The sequence below is a fragment of the Lonchura striata genome, chromosome 2 (assembly GCF_046129695.1).
Source record: "Lonchura striata isolate bLonStr1 chromosome 2, bLonStr1.mat, whole genome shotgun sequence".
Lineage (NCBI taxonomy): Eukaryota > Metazoa > Chordata > Aves > Passeriformes > Estrildidae > Lonchura > Lonchura striata.
Genome location: NC_134604.1, coordinates 97,350,244 through 97,373,488, shown reverse-complemented (window position 1 = coordinate 97,373,488; position 23,245 = coordinate 97,350,244). Strand labels below are relative to the sequence as shown.

Here is a 23,245-nt window from a genome sequence, read left to right as displayed (position 1 = left end):
CCACCCCGCTGGCTCTAATATCAGTCTCCTGGATAATCTCAGCACTGCTAACCCTTGGACCCAAATTCTGTAGGTATCCTACTATTCACAAGGAATAACATTCGAGTCTGGTGAAGGTACAAGGGAGTTGAAGAGGGGAATATTGTTGCAGATGCTCGTAATAACTCTGTGAAATATGGAAGCTCGGGTCTTTGCAGATTTCATCTCCACTGAACACATTCCAGCTTCTTAGGATCTCTCTTAGCCACACACCTCTAGTGTTCCAGGATATCCAAGAGGATTGGTCCTCTTTTTTTGCAAAGAGCAAGCAGCTCCAGAAAAACAATTACAGTACAACCCCGCTCCTTCCAGGGACAGCTAGGAAGTCGGTTTTTCCTTCCAGTCTAAATACAACCCCTGTTAGCACCTGAACATCACGGAGGGGAAAAAAGGAAGCAGATACAAAGGGATACAAAAGGATACAATGGGAACCAGGCGCTGAAAGAAGAGGCGGTGACAGTCAGAAAGTATTGAATGAGCCAAGGAAGCACAGACAGAGAAGTAGGATACACAAGGAAAAAGTTAACAGCAGAGCTCAAGCAGAAGGGACTGACCAGCAGCAGTGTGAACAGGCCACAGCCTATCTGGCTGGAGGGGGATGGAAAGCTCTGAGACTGCACATGGCTCTGTTCTCTTCTGTGCTCTCCACTCCAACTATACCATAAATCCCACCTGCAGTTTTGTATGAAAGCTGGATTAACAGTTTGGTACCACTGAACTGGAGAGATCCCTGCTGCCCTAAACTGCACAATCCCATCACTCCATAGCACAGCTATTTCTAACACTCATCTGACCAGACAGTAAACTAATAGTAGGTATGCTTCAATTCACCAGAACTTCAAAATAAATAATGGAGAAAGGGGAAAGAAGCTATTTATAGGGGGGTCCCATACATCCTGAATGGAGTTTATTTTGCTATCATATGAGCAGAGAGGCAATGTAGAAAAGGCATGAGGTGAGCAAGATCTACTATTCATAACAAACTACCACTAAGCCTCACTCAGGTTGGGGTGTGAGGGGAATAAAGAAGAACTAAAAATCTCACCCAGATAAAAATCAGAACAGCCACATAAAGACAGTTTCACAACATGATGCAGACACAAATTCTGGCATTTTACAATGCTTGGTCTATGCTTGGCTATGCAATTTTAATAAATATGAAAAAACACACAGATGCATCACAAAAACTTCTCAGGAAGAAAAGACTGAGGCACCAGGATCCATACCTTAAAGAGCCTTCTAAAGTTTGGAAGAATAACACAGCCTATTTTAAAAGTTTCTGAGAAACTCAAGTACACAGCAAATGAAAAACTAAAACCTCAAAAGCAGCTCTGAATATCCACTGCTAGACAGTGGTACTGTAGCCCCCTGGAAGAGCACCCTCCAATACGAACACTTCCTTCTTTGCTCATGAAACATTAAGACCTAACAATATAAGATAATAATACAGATAACATGTTTGGGAATCAACTCATGAATAAATTTATCCATTAACACTGTTAAAAAAATACCAAATAAACACAAACACCAGAGCTGCACAGGAAATAACTAGATATTCATGAAGGTAATTAACTATTAAAATACATTAAATGATTGACTGACCAACCAATCAGTAAAAAAAAGTGTGCAAATGAAACAAGCTACTGTGTTTTGAGTCATATCCTCAACTATATACTCACTAAATACTATTTTTCCATAGTAATTACAATTTAAATCTCTTCCCAGCCTCTCTTCTTTTACTCATATAAGATTAGGTCTATCTTTAATACAGAAAGCACTTGCTCACATGCAGCCACAGAAAAACCACAAAGACATAAGAAATACGGATTAAATGAACATCAGAAAAAAACTGAATTAGGTTAAAAAAAGCATCTGCATTTCCATGAGGTTTGTCTGTTACTAAGTAACAAGCCAGTTGGACAGATGCATTCAGAAGAGAAACACGGTTTATGTCTGACATATTAGAATTCTAAGTTCTAGCAGAAGGAACATATGTTTCCTTTACTCAAAATACAGAAAATTATCTGCTCACAGAAGTTATGCAAAATCTTGTCAGAGTAACTGTTCCCTGCATTTGACAGCCTTCTGTGTTACTAGCTGAGGAAGCATATAAAGTTTCAATTCCTTTAACTCCAATGCACCTATTTTCTTCAAAACTATTTACATGCAAGAGCGCTAACCAGTCTCTGAAGTGAGGATGGTAGGCAGGACTGTCTACTAGACTTAGGAGCTCATCAGCAAAATTTTAGATGGGTAACAAACTTTTTCCGACAATACTAGCTATTTCCAGTTACTGAAAGACCCACTGACTCAATCTCTGAGCAGCCCAAAAAAGAAAAAAAAATCCACCGTTTTCAGAAGTGTTCTAAGCCTGCTCGCTTAGCTGGGCTGATGAGCAATGCTTCACGATATTCAGTAAAAGGAGGGCATGAAGAAAACTGAACCACAACTGCTATTCCAGATGTGTGCTGAAAAATGTGTGACTCAAGTGTGTTTAACAGAGCAGGACTTCAAAACTTACCACCAACTTCTCAAATGCTATTAGGAAACCTGAGTGAACTGAAAGGGAAACTATGGCGCATGGGAAGGCAGCATACAAGCCTGACAGGGAAATCCCAGAAAAATATGGTAATGACTCTTACATTCCCTTCTCCAAACAATTACATGTTCTGTCATTTTCTAAAAATCTTTCACCATTATCTATTAAGCAAGAAGAAAGCCTCTCCAAGACAGCTGTGGAAAAAGAAACAGGAGCAGTCCCTCTTTCCTCCCTCATCCTGTAGTTTATGCCACAACTGAATAATTTGAAGATATTTTCTCACCATTTCCTAGACTGCTGCTGCCAGGAAAGCCTTTCTTCTGCCATCACCCTTCGTCTAGCTTCCTTCTGCACACCCTACTTCCCCATAAGTGAACCCAGATGCTTACATACGTAGCCACTCTCTGCTCGTCCCAGCATTAAATCCACAGGACTCTTATTCACAGGATTTGATTTTTTGAATTCATACTGCCACAGCACAACAAGGAACTACTAAAGACAGAAGCTGTAAGATGAGCAAATGTCCATCCCTTCCCTACTCTTCACAGTAGTTGAAGGACCTAAATTTTTTTATGTCCTCAAGTTCACTCCCCTGACAATTTTGCCTTCAAATTCTGCTCAGAATATAATGAAAATATCACCAGTTAAATAAATTATTATCATATTGCATTAAATCCATTCCTCCCCCATGCTACTGATAAGGTGTTTCTAACAACCATCCAGCAGCAAGTCTTCTCAGCCTATCCAGTCATCTTTATTTGGTTTTCACAACAGCCTTCTGAGGCAAGGAACATCACTGCACAGCCAGTTAAACCCTGTTGCTGTGCTGCTTGTCAGTGAAAGCCTGAATTCTACAGATATGACTGGTCTAGGTCCCCTCCTACCCTCTGGCCATATATTGAGCAATCATGTTACTCACAATGACTTAATGATTCTAATTTCTTCAAAAATTAGTTTTACAGAGACAATTTTCCCTAACTCCTCTCAACAAAGAAGCATTAACAAATACACCAATTTAAGACACCAGTCAAGTCTCAAGTGGAATACTGATTTGGGCAAGAATACCAATCTGACCCACTCCCCACAAACCAAAGCCCAAACTCTCTAAAGAGAGAACCATGCAAATGTATCAATTCCCTGAGACACCTCTGGATCACACTGCTTCCAGGGGTGGCACTAAAGCGATGCTGAGGGCAGATAACCATGCACAAACACACATTTCCACTGATTGAGTAATCTGCATTTCTCAAAATTCCAGCAAACACATAAAAGGGACATTTTTCTTCTTTGTAGAAAATGAGTGCTGACAGAAGCAGAGGACAGGATAACATTGCTGTTGACATAATACAAATTCAGAATACTTAAAAGGATAACACATAATTTATTGACAACTGAGCCAAAACAATTTCATAACTTATGCAATCCAAGAACAGCATAAAAGTAAAAAAAAAGTTAATGGACTCTAATTGATATTAAAAAGGAAAACTAATTACACAAATGCCATTTTAAATAGTAGCTTATTCTAACACATGGTTTAATTTAATAGGTATTAAATATATTGTAACAATGGACAAGTTCTTCCAGCAATTTTTAGCATCTCTCAAAATCAATGTTGAGAAGAAAAAAAGAAATCATTGCCTTCAGAGATCCACCATAAAAATAATTTCTTGATTCTCTCAAAAGTGACCATGAAAATGAACTTGTCTTGCCCTCAGTAACAGTTCATCCTCATATATTTTGTACAATTAAGCCCAGCACATTGTTATGTTATTTTGAACCTACCTTGCTTTGATCTTCAATTTCCAAAACAAGAGAACTACAAAAGCATTCTCAAATGCACCTTTTAGATCAGACATGTGCTCTACCATGCACACACATATTAATGGCACAGAGTATACTGTTCCCTTTACATTGTTGCCAACTGCAAGCTTTTTTAAGTGTAAATTTTGACTGTACACAATATATAAATATCCAAACAATGACAAAAACACTTTCTTAGTACTGTCTCCATTTTCTTCTCTGGCATTTTTCTTTCCTATAAGCATATAAATGCCTTCTCACAGTACTGGGAGCAATCTAAGCCCTCCAGAGCCACAGCCAGCCTGTTCTACAGAAGGATGATGAGCTCCAGCAGCATCTCTATGAGCACCACAGCAGCATCACTGTGCTGCATCATGGCACGTGCTCCTGCAGCTCCTTTCAGGGTGCAAGAGTGGGAAGATTCAACTTAGACTTCCAAGTGATTGAATCATATTAGAAATATTCATGAAGTCATGGCTTTATGCCAAAGATATTTGCTTAAGATAACTTTATTATATGTAAAATGCTGTACCACTGCAAATCAAGAGGCAGTACATTATCAATCCATTTAACACTGGTGATACATCCTATGATAGTACAGATTTTATGCATTATTTACAAATACAACCCCAGAAGAAATACCTAGAGGCTACAGCTCTACACAAAATAATATTAACTGACTTCTGTAAAGAAAGCAACATTACAGTAAAGGTACTGTAAATTCATATTATATATTATTTACCTTACACAAACACTTCTACATTTGTCTACACAGGATGTTTCCAGCAGACTCAAAGTAGCTTTGCCGTTGCTCCCATGAGCACAACTTCCAGCTAACTTCAGTGTGGCACAGAGCTCCATCTAATATAACCTAGCCTACACAGGGCTTGTTAGCTCAGGTCTAGTGATGAATTAACCACAGCCACTGGCTCACAACCAGCTCAAAGCATGAGCCAAATCTGCAACATAGCATTTAGACACAACTGACAGCATCTCATAATGAAATTGCTTACTCACCTTATTCACCTCACTTACTTCATCTAGTGGAATAAACTACTCACCTGTATTGCTACACAAAAAGCATTCATATGGAAGATTGAGGGCCCTGTTTACTCACATCTTAACTTACTGAGCTTTTCTAGGTAGAAAAACCTGTGCTTCATGAAGGTCAAAACCAAAGAAAACAATTTTTACTGACAGTGAAACCAATGGCACTCACTGCCCTTGATAGTATTTCACACAATACATCTCTGATACTTATGAAGAAAAACCACAACTGCTAACAGTTCCAGGAGGTACATTAACAGCAGGAATCTCAATTATAGACCTTCAGCAGGACTCTCTAGTCAAGATAACACTTTTTGCTCATGCATATAGGAAAACAAACGTAAAAGCACAGCCTAACAGCTACACTGGAAAATTAAATCTAATGCTTTGTTTCATCTGTGCATGAATAGTGCATCCACTGCACATACACACAGAATGATTAAAGTCCAAGTCTGTACCACAAAATCTGGCACACTAATCTCAAAATGTATTTCTACCATTTAATAGGTAAAGGCATCACTCGTTTTTTAGGAATTGGCTCAATTTTCAAACAAAACTGGCTACTAAAAATTAGCCAACAGAGTCATTAAAAAAAAAAAAGAAATCAAGGGCTCATAGTCCCATCTCCTATAAAAAGATGGAAATGTGATTTTTATTAATAACACAATTAATAGACTTAAGTCTATTTGGGGTTTTTACTATTGATGAGTTTTCAGATTTTAGGGAAACTCCCTACATAATTCAAATACCTATGAAAGCTTATGGAAATAGGTGGTCTGATGGAAAGTGAGAAACACATGTTCACACCTAACCAGGTGTCAGAAAATCTGCTCAGGAGCAAGTGAATGCAAATAGCCCAAACAAAAGGCAAAAAGCATCCAAGAGAACTTTCACCTTCCCAGACTCCAAAGTCAATCAGTTCTAAGACTCCAACCCACAGGAAACCAAGCTTCACCAGTTCCGGTACTCACGAAAATACCCGATTTCTATACATGGTAACATTTTCCATATAACATCTACTGAGAGCTTCTTCAGCACATCAAATTCTGTACCCCACAAGGCATCTCCCTGCCCTACCCTAGACAAGCTACCCAAATATTTTTCCTTCCAAATGTTATTTTCTTTAAAAATACATTAAATATTTCCTTTAAAAATCCACAGCTAGTCCTATTTATGTGACTATTTGCTGGGTGGAACAAAGTTAGATGCTAAGCTGGAAATACCATAGCAGCTGAGTATTTTAACTGGCAACACCCTTGTAATTACATGCCTGTGTGTCATATCAGCTAGAGACTCCACAACCTTACAAATCTGACATCTCCCATCTAAAAGTGATTTAGCAGGTTTACCATAATTTCACATGCACATGGTCACAGCCAATCTTGCATTAAAAATACCCAAGTGCAATGTATAAACTGTATATTCATGAGCTTGACACTTGTTGCTGATTACTTCAGTACCCAACTCACACAGCTCAATATGCCATTGCTCCAAAACAGAATAAAATTTTTGTGCCACACAATAATACATACACAATAATATAATTTATGATATAGTATTTTTCTGTATAATAGAAGCCCAAAGTCAAGGTCATATATTGCTTTTAATACTGAAATTTTATCTCTTTCTGAATAAAAATTAATAGCCTTATTACCTGTACTGTTCCATCATTATAGGTGAGCACTATTGACACAGGATAGCAGGGTTATACAAGGAAGCTGCTCTAAATAAACTTAAATTGTATAATAAGGATATTGCAATTCATTGTATATCTAACACTGCTGGGCCTAGGAGATTTTTTTTTCCTCCAAAATCTGAAAGCAAACATATGGCAGTACATACAAAGACTATACTAAACTTTCCTTATCACAGGTACCCAAGGTATTACCCAAAAGTTGCTGCTTAGTATTTTAAAACTTCAACTTTCCTGAGGCTTATTTTGTTGCACTTTAAAAATGAAACAAAACAAAGGAGAAAACTGAGCTATGGCTGGATTCAGTAATCCAGTAGATATCAGTCTTCACTAAATAATACTTCTCCTGATTAAAAGCAACCCACCCATGAGAATCAAAGAGACAGAAATTTGGAGACCTGCCAGTTCATACAATAACTATGTTTATTTGTCTTAATAAATATTTAAGAAACATGACTTGTGGTATTTGATACAACTGAGACCATGGTTAAAAGGCCTCTCTCCATGACATAAGCAAATACAGCCTATCCTCTTTATTTGTCCAACTTCTTTTCGACATTCAAGGCTAGTCTAGTTTTAGGTCAGGAAAGACTGCGGTCTATCATTTTAAACAAACTATTGTAGTAAAACGTGAACAGGAAATTCCTAACTACACTGTTCAAAGAACAATGATTAGAAAAACAACACAAGCTCACAAAGCACAAGAAGGGCAGTCTGGGTGGAAAATAATAAAAAAAGCATCACATACATACAATCACTTTGCACATTTTACTTTTCCCCTGCCAGCCCTCACTCCCCACCTCATCCTCCCCACAAAGGCCAGGGGTCCTTCAGACCTTGCCAAGGGAGAAACCTTCAGATCCAAAGGGGAAAAAGTGCATACCTTGGAAATATCCGGCCTGCGGGAGTTAGCGCAGGCATGCCATTCATTCCACAACATATAAATGCCCTCTTTAGAGCCTCATCCAAGCAGCAGTTTCATTTGGATTTTGAGGCACAGGTCTGCCTTGTTTTTCAATAAGCTGCAAGCTATTTTTGCCATGAAAAAAAAAAAAAAAAACCAAACAACATTTTAAAAGTGTGCCTGCCTTGCATACACAGAGTATATAAAATGAGTATAACGTGGACTCAAGGAAGAAAATCTTCTGTATTAGCACTCTATTCATACCAAGAGTTCCATCTTCTAAAAAGAAACAAAACCCCAAACACCTAAACCCCAAAAACACAACAAAGCCCATGTGTTTTAAATTCTACCAAGTGTAGTACCTTAAAACAGTCAAATATTCTTTAACTGAAGTGCTCTCACAACTATTTTGAAATTATTCTGTAAATATCTGGACAACTGACCATCTTCACTAATGGGGAGAAAAAAAGTATTCCTAATTTGAGAAAGAAATCACAGTAAAGGGGAACTAAGTCACTTCTAAAATCCTATTAATACTAATGTCACTAATATTACATTAATATTAGTATTAATGCTTATTAGTCTGTATAACATCTGGTTTTTTTCTTTACAGAAAACCTAGAAATTTCTGGATATGTGTATTAGTATTAAAATTTTCATCCACTTTGAAAAATAAGCTTCTGAGCACATATATAACAAGGCAAAAGACAGAAGAAATGAACACAGGATCGCAAAAGACTTGCATTTTAAAGAACCGTATTCAAGGACTAGAGGGTAGGAGAAAATTTCCACAGTCAGGACACTACCCATATTTTCAGAGTGTTCCAAATGGAGCCAGAGTTTCGGACACAGGGTAATTTGTATTTTAAAGAGAACAGAAAAGCCCTTTATAAATGCTCCATAGATTCCAAATGTAAAGAAAATAAACTTACAGTTGTGACTCAAGTAAAAAATGAAAATTATTTTCTTTATCTAGTCACTTCAGAAAGAATAAAACAAATATCTTAAGGACCATGTGGGCAAAGAGTCATATGTGCAAAACTTCAAAAACTCCAGATGTTCACATACCAAACATAATTACCCCAAAGGAGATATTCCAGAAATGTATTACAGTATGTTTTAATGATAAAATGAGGCAGCTGTATTTTAATGCAACAAAATTTTTTAAAAATTCTGAACCCATTTCCACATTAGAAGAAAAAAAATTACCAATATTCCCTTTCACATACTTTTTCCAAAAGAAGCCAGTAAGGGCCAAAAATTTTTGTACAAGTCAGAAAACAGAAAAAGAGAGTCTTTAACTCAAGAATCCAAACTGAGTCCCATCAATAGTAATGAAAGTGCATTATTGCCTATGGGCTGTTTGGCAGATTTTAAGAACAGAGGACACATCTCACTGCTAGCAGGCAGATGTCCAGAGAACAAGATCAGCTACATCATCATTCTAACCAAACAGAAGCCCTCGACAGGCACAGACAGATACAAGATTACTCCCTGAAATAATTTCCCTAACACAATATTACAGGAGAGCTCATTCTACATACAACAATTGGTATTTCAGTGGGAGAAGTTTGCACAAATGAAGTACTCTCCACAATCACAGGAGCTTTATTTAGCCCATTTCCCGAACATTGTGACTAATTTTATGAACACTAGTTTTTTAAAAAAATACATGTATCTCCATTCACATGAATCACCTGCTGTTTTGTCTTTTATTAAGTAATTTTAAAAAGCACCCTATAATCCATCTTAGCATTAAAACAAGTTTACATGAAAGTTCTATGAAATGTTCAAGGTTTTTTGGTATTTACTTCTGAGAAAACTTAAGACTTTTTTTCTCAGCACAGAACACACTCCAAGAAGACAAAGTCAGGATATCAAAATCTATGCCAAAACTTTCAGAAACTATTACTGTAAATGTATTAAAAATTAAGGTAGCTGGTAATTTCCTAAAAGTTCTTGAATCCCTAAGAACAGATTTAGTACAAAGATTAAGGACATTCTTCAAAGAGTAAGGAGTGACATTTACAGCCAACTACATGAAACACTACTATGACTTTTCTTTAAAAACGAAAGCCAACAAAAAAAATTACAAAAGTAATCATGGTTCAGCAAACCTTCCATGGATCACTCCCCACAAACATTTCTCAACTCCAACCTTCCAGATGTAAAATCAGAATTATGTTTACTAAGAGAAGCACTGAGATTATAGCCATAAACAAATATTGTAGATGATAAATTGCCTGAAATTTAAGATGATTGAATGACCATTCCTTCCTACACAATTGTGTTTGGGTACTTGCTCATGGATTAAAAATGTTTTTTGTTCCAAAAGCCTTCTATCATGTCCAACTGAAGAACTTTGTAACACTTCACCAAAACTTCATGTAAGTGCATACAGAAAACTACTGAAGATGACAACCAGGAATTTATGAAGTAGCTTATTTTTCAGTAAGAAAATAGTTCCTGGGACTGGAAATACAGTATCTTCATTGCACCATCAATCCATCAGAATCCAAGAGCCAGCCTGATCATAAACCTCTTGACAATTTACTCCAAAAATAGGCTAAAGGGAAAGATTTTATTTAGCAAAATTTAAAGTGTTTATTTCACAATTTCTTGGGGTAAAATGTAGCTGTACTCTACTAAAAAAAAAAAAAAAAACAAAACACAACAACCCAACCAAGCCATAGAGAACACACCAAAATATACCGACTTAAGACAAGTATGCAGGGTTCAGCACTTAATTTTTCCCTCAACAATATCATCTTCCTGAAGACATTAAGTAACATGTTTCAAGAACAGTAATCATACTTCACACTGCAGATCAGTTCCAAGGTACTTAGCTGAAACAAGCCATTCACTAAGATCAAAGAAAACACTTCTTAAATTCAATGTGTTATGCAGTGTTATGAGAAATCAAGAAGCTATTTAGGTGAATCAGTACACGAGACTCAACAGACAAAGATTATTAAATACAAGCAACAAAAAAGAAAGGATGAAGACAAGTTCTAGGAACTCTTCCATCTCTCTACATGCTTCCCTTGACTAAGGCAAAAGGCTTAAGAAATCTCTTATATCTTGAACTCCAATACACGCTGTAGCAACCTTTTAGTAATGCAACTGGAGAGTTGCTTCTTTCTGCAGTCCTGGCTATAAACAAAGACATTAAAGTATTGGATCATGATGCATTAAGCTGCATTTCCAAGGGCTGAAAACTGTGTGAAATCAAAAATAAGTTTTCACAACAGATATTCCTCTTTATGACATGACATTTACTCCTAAAGTTGCTCTACAAGCAACACAAAATGATGGCTAACCACTCCAGATACAAAATACAGCTGATAAAAAAATACCTCATTATTTTTCATTAAAATGCTTTTGGTTTCCTTCTCAGGAAAAGTATTTTTTAAAACCTTTGTGAAATATGGAGATTTAGTTAAAACTATGTATTTTGCTATACAGATGAGACATAAGCATCAAAATCAAATTGCAATTAAGAAACAGGCTACAACAGATTTTAAAAGTACTTTTAACAGAAAAATTCAGCCTCTGAAGCATTATCAAATTAAGAATGTGGAAGCTTACAGGTGTATGTCTTAAGGCATGGATTGCATTTGATTACTTGAGAGGAATCTCAAAGAAAAGCAAGAAACAAGCCCATCATTTCAAAGTACAGCATTTTTAACCATCTTTCTGCAAGCTGGTACTAGTGAACATTTTTCTAAAAAAATAATTCTATAATTTGTCCCAACTGAGCAGCTACATTAAGTACAGAAGTAGTATTCAAATGCCCGTGCAGAGACTTGAGCACATGGTGCTTGTTTATCACAAATCTCAGTACACCCATAACCACAAGAGCACCACTAGGCTTTCCCTTGAATAAACTATGAGTTGGCAGAAAAGCAAAAATAAGACAAGTCAAACCAACACAGAGTAGCGTAAACTTTTTTTCCAAATGTTGCCAATCAGTACACTGCATACAGTTGAAAACAAGCATGTACAAATATTCAATATGAATATATATGTTTTTTAATCTAATTTGGACAAATTATCTATTGCAGTTCCATCTCCAAACATTTCCTCTAAATTTTTTTTAACTGTATGAAGTAGAGAACAGTTACATTATCTCTAACAAATGATCATCAGGTTAATTTGTGTTAATCATCAACGCTATTTATAACTACTAAAACTGACCTTTGATCCAATGGACATGATGGTCATTAAATCAATTATTTCTTGGGTTTTGTGGCTAACTTATTCTGAAGTTTGGGGTTCAAGAATTTTTACCTATGTGCCTTATCATATCTTTAATACTGTGATTCCTAGTCTTTCCAAAAGATATAATCTGGGGGAAGTAAAAGACACACAAGTGTTCAGTTATTGCCAAACACACATATTTCCTTCTCCATCTCCTAACTGTCCCTACACTGCCCAAAAAAATATAAGGTAGTACACTTTTTATTCTGTATTTCTCTTTTAAGCACTCACAGAATTGCTGTTCAAGTCAAGCAACTTTGGACTGTCTCCAGCTTTGAGAAGTGGGTCACAATTTGTTTATGCTATAGAATTAGATAATTATGCAGTACTTCAGCTGCTTTCCCAAACATGGATAGGTCCTGCTTTCTAAGAAAATGTTGTGCATTATGGCTTTTTAAAAGTCTTATTTTTAGTTGTTTAAACTTCAATCCAGCATTAAATAAATCAATTTTGAAATATTATTCATTTTCAGCTTTGATACCAAACTTTGCATTTTGCCATAAAGAACCCTAATCAGTCATTGTGCAAAAGAGTTTCAGCCTAAGTATAATATAAGTCAAAACAGTTTCAACAAGATTCTCCATAGATATTTCATCTTGAAAATAACTCTTTCAGAACGCTATGAAAGATAGCCTTTGATTCTCTGTTGCTGGTTCAAGGGTGTTGATATCGCTACACTTTATTTTTGTCCCACTGCCAATTAAATATACTGAAATAGAAAAGTCTTTGAAAACAAAAATTAAAAAATGTAGTTGCTTTAGGTTTTGATGTTTACTAACTCAGCCCTTGATGGCAACCAGCTCCTTCAGCCAAAGAGTGAACAGTACAGCACAGAACTACCTTCATCCTGCAAACCACGGGGAGACCACCAAGCTCATCACTGGACGCAAAAGCCTTCCCCTACTCCAGGCAACACCCACAGAAAAGCAGAGAAACAAACTGAGAAACATTGCAGCTTATTTGATCATGCAACATGTACCTAGAGCAAGTCTCACCAGATGGGTAGCTGTATTAAATGGCTGACTCAAAGAATTAATTGGCTATTAGAATTCACAGACCATATCTTGTCAACCTTTTAGCACGCCCGCATTGTATTAAGTCCAAATTAATTTTCCTATTTAGTTCAGAATAAGAAATGACCAAGACCCTGTGCCATGGCAGAACAAAGACAACACCCCCATTCCTCGCTACTAATGACTAGCTAAGAACTAAAGGATTTTTTCCTCACAAAATAGGCTAGATTGGTATCAAGGAAAAAGAACACATCAACAGAGTCCCTGCTCCTCTCCACAAGCAAAGACAAAACTCTTGTTCATCTAATCCGAATATTACAACCTCCTCCTCTATGACCTGGCAATTTCTACCTGTACACATCCACCTCCCTTAAAAAATTCTCCAGATGCACTGTAATGATCTTTTGACAAGTTCTCACTTCAAACACTGGTGACAAAACCACCTTTTAAGTCACCCAAATAGCTGCTTTGTGGTTTTTGTTGTTACCTTGACATGCCTTTTCATGCTCCATTCCTTCCTCAGTCACACCCTACATTTCTACACCCAACTGAGATCTTCCTTGGAGATGCTCCACTCTCAAGATCCTTCCCACATCTACCTGAACTTATACTCACTTCCCTAACACACATCTGGTCCAATTCCCTCACACATCAACTTAGTTCCCTGTCCGCAGTAGCAACGCTCACCACTGACTTCACCAAGTCTAGTGTTTCCAAGCTAGTGATGATACCACAAGCTCAGTCCCCAAATCAGTTCTGCTACTTGAAGCTCTATCACCTCCTAATAGCCACTGCTATAGCCAGTGCTGCTGCTCTAAAAACTGACTCTGACACCTATTTTCCTTTTGTTGGCCTTTAAACATCCACCTTATGTCTGAAAATTGATTCCCTTCTTTTAAAATGTCACTTTGAAGACTGTTTAGAGAAGTATTGCTATACTATGGGAATATTTTAAAAATCATTAGTCAAGGCTGCCATTCACCAAGAGGATTTACTCAAAGAAGGTTTTAAACTGACTCATCACTTTTGCCTAATCCAATTCCTTATTGAATCCAACTGAATTGACATAAAGCACTTAAATACCCATCTGCCCAAAGGTTAAGTCAGTTTAGGGAAACTAAGCCAGCTAAACATTACCCTTCCCCAAAAAAAGACATGGAATACTGCTTAGGGTTGGTTGGTTGTTTTTTTCCTCATTTTTCTTACTGCAAGGTCAGATAAGCAAGGGTACCGATGCAAGAGAGGGGTGAGACCATGTGGTTTGGCAGGGAGGACATTACTGGTTTTGGCAGCAGTGAATTATTAGCTCAAGAGCACTGTATTGCCAAACCTTGCTGAGTGTGCTCCCTGCCCTGCCACAGAAGGCAATGAGGTAGGAAAAATACCTAGAGTGTGTTTTCTCTAGCGTGCTTCTTTCAACCAGAAACAAGCTGAAGATTACTTAAAAGCTGCAATACTGGCTGATTTTGCTGGTAAATGTGAACTGTCACATCTGTAGCAGATAAGATATTCAGGAAGTTCTACTTTTAACTGTAGGCAGAAAAGTGTTAGTTTAACTTTTTTCAACAATGTATCAATGAAATACTCCTGTTTGGCCTCACCTACAACTTTACAAAGCTCTACCTTCCAAACAACACAAAATTATAGACCAACATTATATTTAAGTCACCTCTGTGAAGCTTGTTAACAGGGCTCTACTATAGATAAGTTTCTAAGTTTTTTTACTGCCTTCAAGTATTTTGTTCTTATGTTTACACAGTGTTGTCACTATATTTATATGTGCTAAAAACATGAAGTTATCTCTCAAGCTAATCACTAGCATCCAAGCCTACATAGGATTTTTTTTTCTCCAGATAATAGAACTTAAACCCTAGCCCTAGCCTTCTGACATTTCAAATCTTTCCTTCTCAAATGTGCAGATCCTGAAAAGCAGAAACTTCCCTTCCCATACCGTTTAGAAGATATGCTAATGAAAACACCCAATTTTCTTTTTACAATGCCTGGTGCAGTTTAATTACAATAAATAAAACAACTGTCTTTATCAATTTAGATACACTCCAATTTATGTATATAAAAATAGCAAAATACCTTTTCTGACAGTTTCAAGCATAGACAAGTTCCAACAAAACAGGGTTTCTCAGTTTGCAAGAACCAGCACAGATGTGAGTCAATACCATGTCACAGAACCCTTCAAGAAACAGCCCTCATAACATGTGCCATCACATTGCTGTAACATATTCAAGGCACAACTGCTAATTTTGTCCTTTCTAGCATGCACAAATACAATAAGGCAGGTGTCTTCATTACATATCTAATTCCTGAAAATACTTCCATTAAGAGGTAAAAATTCCCCACACAAAAAAACCCTTCATCTTTAACAAAATGTCAAGAAGCTTAACAGGGGTGGCTGTCTTTGTTAATGAGATTTCTGTGGCTCAATAGATGTTTTGATGCTTTAGTACACATGCATTAGGTCTTGAAATTTCATGCTGCCTAAGCCAGATTTTCAAAGGATATATATTTTAACTAGCAAAAGCCAATTAAATAAACCATAAATCACTCTTACTGTACTATAAGGAAAAGCTTTCATCTTAGGAAGAATCAGTGGATGCCTTCTACCTCTACTTTTCAAGACACTGAAAAACTACTAAACACATTTATAATATTAAGTGACTGGAGATGTAGCACTCATTTATAACAATGCTAAATTGCAAGAAAATATGAATGCTCATTTCATATGGGTGCTACTTTACCAATAGCAATTTAAATCTCAAATCAAGTTACTTTTTTGAAACATTTAAATCAGAGAGGTAATATCAAGGGAGGAGAGGGGGCAAAGAAGTAATTTAACAGTATTTACCATGTATCAGCTGATTAACGTTGCAACATGTTAACACCTAATCAGAATCTACCAAACAAGACTCAGTTTGAAGAGCAGACCTAATACCAAGTAATGCTTGTGTCTTCATTCATACTTAATCAGAAACATTTTCATTGGATTAATGCACAGTATGAAGTTAAACATCTGTCTGAAGACCTATCAGATAGGATGAAAAAAATATGAACGTATCTCCCTCATGAAAGGCAGAGAAGTAGATCTATCATGACATACATATATATATATATGTATATATATGTGTGAAGCTTTCTAAACTAATGTCAGCTACAGCATGCCCTTAAAAATATTACTAAATTAGTCCAAGCAAGAGCTAAAGTACAAATATGTGCACATTGCCCAGAGAGGCTCAGGGCACTGCAGCCCTTTCTCAACACCATTTGCTGCAGCATGTATTCCCAGTCACATGCCAGGAGAGCAGCCTACACAGCTGCACAGCTTTCTCGTCCACGTTGGCTGCATCCAGGCTTGACATTTACAAAGAAAATTCAAAACATGTGGATCTCAAATACTGTTTTATATGCAATGCTTTTTATATAAACTCTATCAAGTCCACTGTGTTGCCAACTTGAGGTAATCAAACAGTGCAATTGCAGTGACCTAGATGCCTGAAGTAATGACAATAAATAGGATTTCTTCCTGGGTGAATAAAGAGAAACAACCAAATAGAGCAGCTCTCCACAGAGGATGGCTGCTCTGCCAATCCTTATGAGATATACTTAGCCATATGTATTTTAAACACAGGTCAAATGATATATCATGCAATGGAGGCAGTAAAAATTTATGGCCATAAACAATGAGACTTCAAATGATAACTGACTTAAATTGGGGGAAAAAATAGATGACTTCAGATACAGAGTAAAGGAGTCGAAAAACTACTCTGACATTTAATATCTACTATGATTAAAATCATAGCATATTTCTGATTTTAACTTCTGGATATCAGATGCTATTACAAATCTACCACAGAAAAGAGTTCTGAAGTTTCTGGTATCATCTCTTTTTATGAGCAGTACTAAAATCACTTATTAAACACCTCTTCAACTGAATAAATTCAACTTTTCCTCTCATGGGAGAGCATATTTTCCAGTTCTATACTCATTCAACAATTCTTTTTTTTTTTTTTTTTCCCTTTCCAAGCTTCTTCATCTCTTGCAAGCTTGGCACAACAAAATTAGTATTTCAACAGTTCTCCTCCACTTTAAACATTTTCAAAGAATCACCTCCAAAATACATTTATGTACCTTACAGGTTTTGTTTTATATTAACAACCTGCATCATAGTCAAATACAGTATATGATTTAAATTTGTCCAGTCATTGAAATATTTTCTGAGGGAAGACTAAAGTAATGATCAGCTATCACTTTGTTTTGCTCCCATTCCACAAATGACATTAGCTCAAAACAAAACTATGAGTTGAGAGAGTTGAACATCAAAATACAACAAACAGGAAGTAGACAAGAAAAGTCTGAAAACATATACAAACGTGAAGGCGACATTCAAAAATGCTGTGGTACTAAGCATACTGCTGCGTTCATCTGTCTGATGTTTTGGAATATAAGTATTTGAATTCTAATAATGAACATCACTAATTGCAACTTTCAGGATATGGGTTTAGGCAGACCCAAAAAAATGCTATTTTTTTTTTAATTAATGCTTCTTATTATTGTCTTTGGATTGCTGAATACTGCCAACTGTACAGATAAGTTCCAATACACTATGAAATATTCTCTTGCCTGGAAAAGAGACCACTGACTTTCTAACCTTATTGCATGGTGGCATGTCAAAAGAGCCTTTGCCTCACTAAAGGCCTATCTTCCACTTTGGGCAAAAAACTTCAGAAGCCATTCTCATCACTACACAGGTCTCCCACCTGCCCTCAGAGATGCTCCTTTATATGGATCAAATAACACAAGAAAATTTATGAGAAAATAATTTGTCGGTAAAAATGCTTTTTTAATACAAAATAAGCAGGAGCTAAGGGACTCAAAGTGTGGAAAATTCTAGATTTGAATATCTGACATGAATATGCTTTTTATTTAAGTTTCTTACTTACAATTTCTTATTCCTTTATTAAGCCAGTCTGGGGAAAGAGAAATCACAATATGCAGCATTACACCCGCACATGTTTGAACACCTTGTTGTGCCACTTGCCATAACAGAGGAAACAACAGTAGTAGCAAACTTGTCTCACCCAACAGGAAAAGTCAACTAACTGGATAATACAGACACTTGCTAAAATCAAATATATGATAAGAATAAGGAGTCCTGAAATGGTTCAACAAAAAGTAGTCAGCACTTCTGGACTTCCCTGCCCAGTACTTACTCACTGAAACATTTCTGCTCTGCACTCCTAACAGATACCTGCCCCTAGTGACTCTGCCAAGCTGACTCCTTGTTTTAAACCCATTAGCCTTTCCTGCTTAGTTCCAGTCTCTACAATTCTGGCGTTTCAATAATCTCTTTGTCCAGCCCATCTTTCATTTCTTGAGCCCCATACTGACACCTCACACATAGTTCTTGTATTTCACCTTCCAGTCATCTTCCCTTCTTCACCCAGACTTTGCACGCTGCCCCTCCTGGTATTTTCTCATCCTGAAGATTCCTCATCCAAACTCAATGTTTCTTCTTTTCCCTCAGGGTTCCCTATACAGAAAAGAGCTGACAGCCTCACACCCTGAACCGTCACCAGACCAGTTTCTCCTTACTTGTTTCTCCCTGCTCTACTGGTTTTCAGTCCAGTTCCCCTACTTTTTTCCTCCCAGACTTCAGGTGCCATGCACCTTCTCCCTACCCCTAGCTCCTGATTGCTTTGCTTTCAAAACCCACCAAATTTCCCCCTTCTCTGTCAAATTCCGGGGCCAACTCCATTTGATCCCATATTCCTTTTTCCAACCTCTTCTACAAGGCCAGGGTTTTCCACTTGTGCTCACATAATTCAGATAATGAGGACATAGACAGAAAAAAACCCCAGTACCAGTACCCCCAATCTATGTTGCAGGAAGTTACATGCAGCTGCTAAAACCTAACCCATACGGATTTTATAATTCCTCCCCAACTGGTCCAAATGGGTGATTTCTCCATGCAAAAACACTCCTACACCTTTTAAGTCTAAAATCCTCACTCCAAAAGAATATGATTCAAATCTTTAAACCACCAGGACAAGTCACATTAAGAAGCTGAAAGACTCCCTCTTCCCTAGTTATTCAAAAAACCAAGACTGTATTTTAGGTGAAGTTTCCACATATAGCAAATCTAACAAGACTCATGAGCTCACGAAGTTTTTGCCAAACTCCAAGAATTTTGTCTAAGCTCTAATCACTTGAAAACAGCCTTGTAACAAACAGCAACAGTAGTAAGATCTTTGGTGCCACAAGGATCATCAACATCAACCACAAACACAGTCAGTCTTTTATAAATTCATTCACAATCCCATTATAGAACAGAATATCAATGTAGCAAGTACTGTGCAAACATGAGATAAAAAGGCAGTTCCCTGCCTTGAAGAATTTACAATCTATTAAGATAAAAGACTACTGCCATGAGATGAAAACATGCAGTGAATGGCTCCCTTCTGAGATCTACAAGATCTGCTGAACAACTATCCACAACCTATTAATGAAACACAATTCATGCAGAGCAACACAGTATTTTCCCAAACCTAACCACTGATTTGATACTGAACATAAGATCCTCCTCAAATCTGCTCACTTCATCACTCTTTCACCTCATTCTTCTTACCACAGAAAGTCACAAGGTATCTACTTGTGAGTCCTTTTTCCCTTCTCAGCCTTTATTATTCTGACTTGCCTCCCTTACCGTCATCATCTTCTTTCCTGAACTCCAAAATCCTTTATAGACCAGTTCTGCAATTAGCATTTCTTTGTCTTTTTGGCTTCAATGGGGAAAAACATTGGGGAAGGGGTAGGAAATTTGTTTTGTTTTGTGGTGGGATTTTTAATTGAATAACTATTTCAAATCAAATTCACTAACCAAACTATACAAAAGGCTCAGAAATCTCAGGGGGAGTCTTGGAAAAAAAAAAAAAAAAACACAAAACAAACTACTGAGTGCCAGCTAAATGGAAAGAGTCTATGGGGGTGCTTAGAGACTACTAGCTATAGGAAAGCTTGGAGGTGCTGATTCTCAGAGCCCTTAATAAAGTACAGCACAGCCTGCGGTCTCACAGCTTTGTCCAATTCCTCCTAGGTAGAAATAAAACCACTCAAACACAGAAATGGGGGGCTGAACTCTGCCACTCTATGCCTAACTCATAATGCTGAGGTACATAAAACACAAGCAGGTTAATCTACCCTCCACTTAAAACCACTTTTTGCAAAAATACAGCTTCAATACCACTTCACTGCTGCTCTTACCTTTCTTTCCCAAACTTCCTCAGAAAACAACTACCTTGATCCTTTCCTACTTTGCTGCTGCCCATGGGAATCTGAATAGCTGCAATGAAACCCAGAAATACTGGCCACTTTCTGTCATGCAAAAGCCAGACATCTCACTAAAATAACAACAGTAGTCTATTCTCAATCAGAGATTAACTCTGCAGTCATAGAACCAGCTCCTGCTACTTGAATTCTCTATAAATTACTGATAACATGCTCATGAAAACACCATCTCTTTTCCATCTGCCACAATGCAAATGTCTCAATCTCTGCTCTGCAGCCTATTCTTAACCAATGTGAAAAATAGATCTAAGTTTAAACCTTGGAGTGAAGTATTTAGACAAAATTTCAAGCAACGTGTGGCATTTCAATTATTTCTTCCAAACATGGAGCCATAATTTTAGCAATACTACATAAATTGAATAGTAATTCAATTTTAACACTGTAGTAAATGGTTAAATCATTTCTGTTATTGTCTGTATAGAAGATATTGTAGAAGACAAAACCACATACTCTCTGAAACATAATGGAAAGCATGAGATGCAGAGAAACAACAGACATCGATTACCTTTACAACACGGTATTAAAAGTAACCTAACGACATGTACATACATTTTGACGTAGAAAAATTGTGCTACCTAAAGCGTATTAACAAATACTTAACATCTCAGCAAGACAATACGTGCATGCATAAATACGTCCACATAATGAGATAAAACATTATCCGGTAGGTAAATATTTAGGCCATTTAAACAATTATGCATTGTCGTGCAAAACGACAGGAATTTCTCAAATTACTACAGTCTTTAACCCAGACTGTGCTTAATGTTTCTGTGGCCTGCTTAACATTCCAGGCATACTTCTGGCAAGGTAGCTCTCTCTGGCTGAGGTTCAAACTGTCCTTGTCCAACTTTCACTTACTATAAAAACATTGTTTAATATAGAAAAGCATACACAGAGACATATGTTTCTTATTTCGCAGACACCTATAATACTGACACTTGTGTTCACTAACTCCGCGTGGAAATTTTTAGGCGACCGCTTTGAAGCGAGGTCGTCTTTTACTGAGCAGCACCCACAGCAGAGCCCACGCTTCCACCAGACTTCAGCTACGACGCTCAGATACTGCTTATAAGGCATTTCTGCTAAAGCCGTAAGAGCTGCCCGTATTTATTCACCCTAAGTGAGAAGAAAAGGCCTAACTCGGTCTCCCCACGCAGCGCCGGGCCGTGCAGCCGCTGCCCCGGACACCACGCAGCTGCAGATTTTTGCTGCTAATTTGCAGCAGACCGCGTATTTGTCAAATTAAGTGCAGGAATTTCCCGGTTTGCTTACCTCCACGCAGCGTTATCTTTTATGAGGAGGTAATCTACCAAATTACTCCAGCATGCCTCCAGCCTGCTGCTGCCAATTAGTTCAGCCCGGCTAATAAATCAGGATGGCCAAGCCGCTCGGTTACAGCGGGGCTGGTCCGGTACGCGAGGAGTATAAACACAGGCGGTGTCAGCGCTCCTGCCTCCCCATCCTCCCCCCACACCGAGACAACGCTTAGTCCGAGCACCGGTGGGACTTTCTGCTCCCCACGGGGAGCCGGGGGGCAGAAAGCCTCAATTCTTTTTTTTTTTTCAGGATCAGATTTAACGTTTAACGCTTTGGACAAACCCATCAGCAGCAAGGGCAGAGGCTCTGCCCCCACGATGGGCAGCGGAGGGCCGATGTGACGGAGCCCCCACCCTGGGCCGCGGACCCGGAGCCTCCGCCGGCCCCGCCGCCCACACCCTCCCGGCGTCCGCGACGGGGGAAGGAAAATGTCGCCGATGGGCCCGGCCGCGGGTGAACGGGGCTCAGGCCCTCCTTCCCCCCCGATCTCACTCGTACCTGTCCCGGGGGTCGATCCACGAGGTCTGCCGGGTGTTGTGGTCAATGTAAAAGACTCGCCCGTCGTAGTCTCTCGCTTCCTCCCAGCCGGCGGGCAGCGGCAGCTCCGAGCTCTCCCGGCCCCGCTGTCCGCCCGCCGCCGGCCCACCGCCCTGTCCCGCCGCCGCTTGCTGCTGCCGCCGCCGCCGCCCGCCGCTCAGCCACGGCATGGCCGCTCCGCCGCCGGGCCGCCGCCGCCCTGCTCCGGCCGAAAGCCGCTCCCCGCCCGCCGCCGGGGCAGCTCCAGTCCCGCCCGGGCCGCGGCCGCCCGCCGCCTCCTCCTCCTCTTCCTCCTCCAGCACTAACAGGCGGCCCCGCAGGGAGCGGGACTCGGGCGGCTCGGGCTGCGCCGCGCCGAGCTCATCCTCCCCCGCGCCAGCCCCGCTCCAAGCCGGGACCGGCCCCGCCGCGCTTCCTAACTCCGCCCGGGACCTGCCCCGCGCCGCCCCGGCTGCCGGCCCCCGATCCCGGCCCGAGCGCCCCCGCCCGCCGGTCAGCAGCGCCCCGCCGCCGCCTGCCGCCCGGCGCCTGCCCCGGCCATCTTCCCTCCCTCGGCCCCGCCCGGCCGTTCCCACGCCGCGAGCCCTCCCGCCCCGGCCCGCTCTGTGGGACCCGGGGGAAGCGGCGGGGCCGGCCCGGCCGCGCCCCACGCCGCGGAAGCCGGGCCCAGACCCAGACACGTCGGCTCTAGGAGAGGGCGGCTGCCTTCCGCCCCGGGCCCGGGGAAAGGAGGCTGAGGC

General features: G+C 39.2%; 1 protein-coding gene across 2 annotated transcripts in view; it reads right to left on the bottom strand.

The window, feature by feature from the left end:
• The window catches only part of WWC3 (WWC family member 3), a 96,328-nt gene extending 73,638 nt beyond the window's left edge, over positions 1–22,690 (bottom strand). The window contains exon 1 of one of the 2 annotated variants that reach the window (XM_021527756.2): positions 22,467–22,690. In XM_021527756.2, the coding sequence (XP_021383431.2) occupies positions 22,467–22,675 (209 nt within the window). In that variant the 5' untranslated portion in view covers positions 22,676–22,690. Of the gene's footprint in view, positions 1–21,923; positions 22,409–22,466 lie in introns of those variants that run through there. The other variant, XM_077781588.1, reaches the window with a different exon arrangement.
• Between the last annotated feature and the right edge of the window lie 555 nt (positions 22,691–23,245).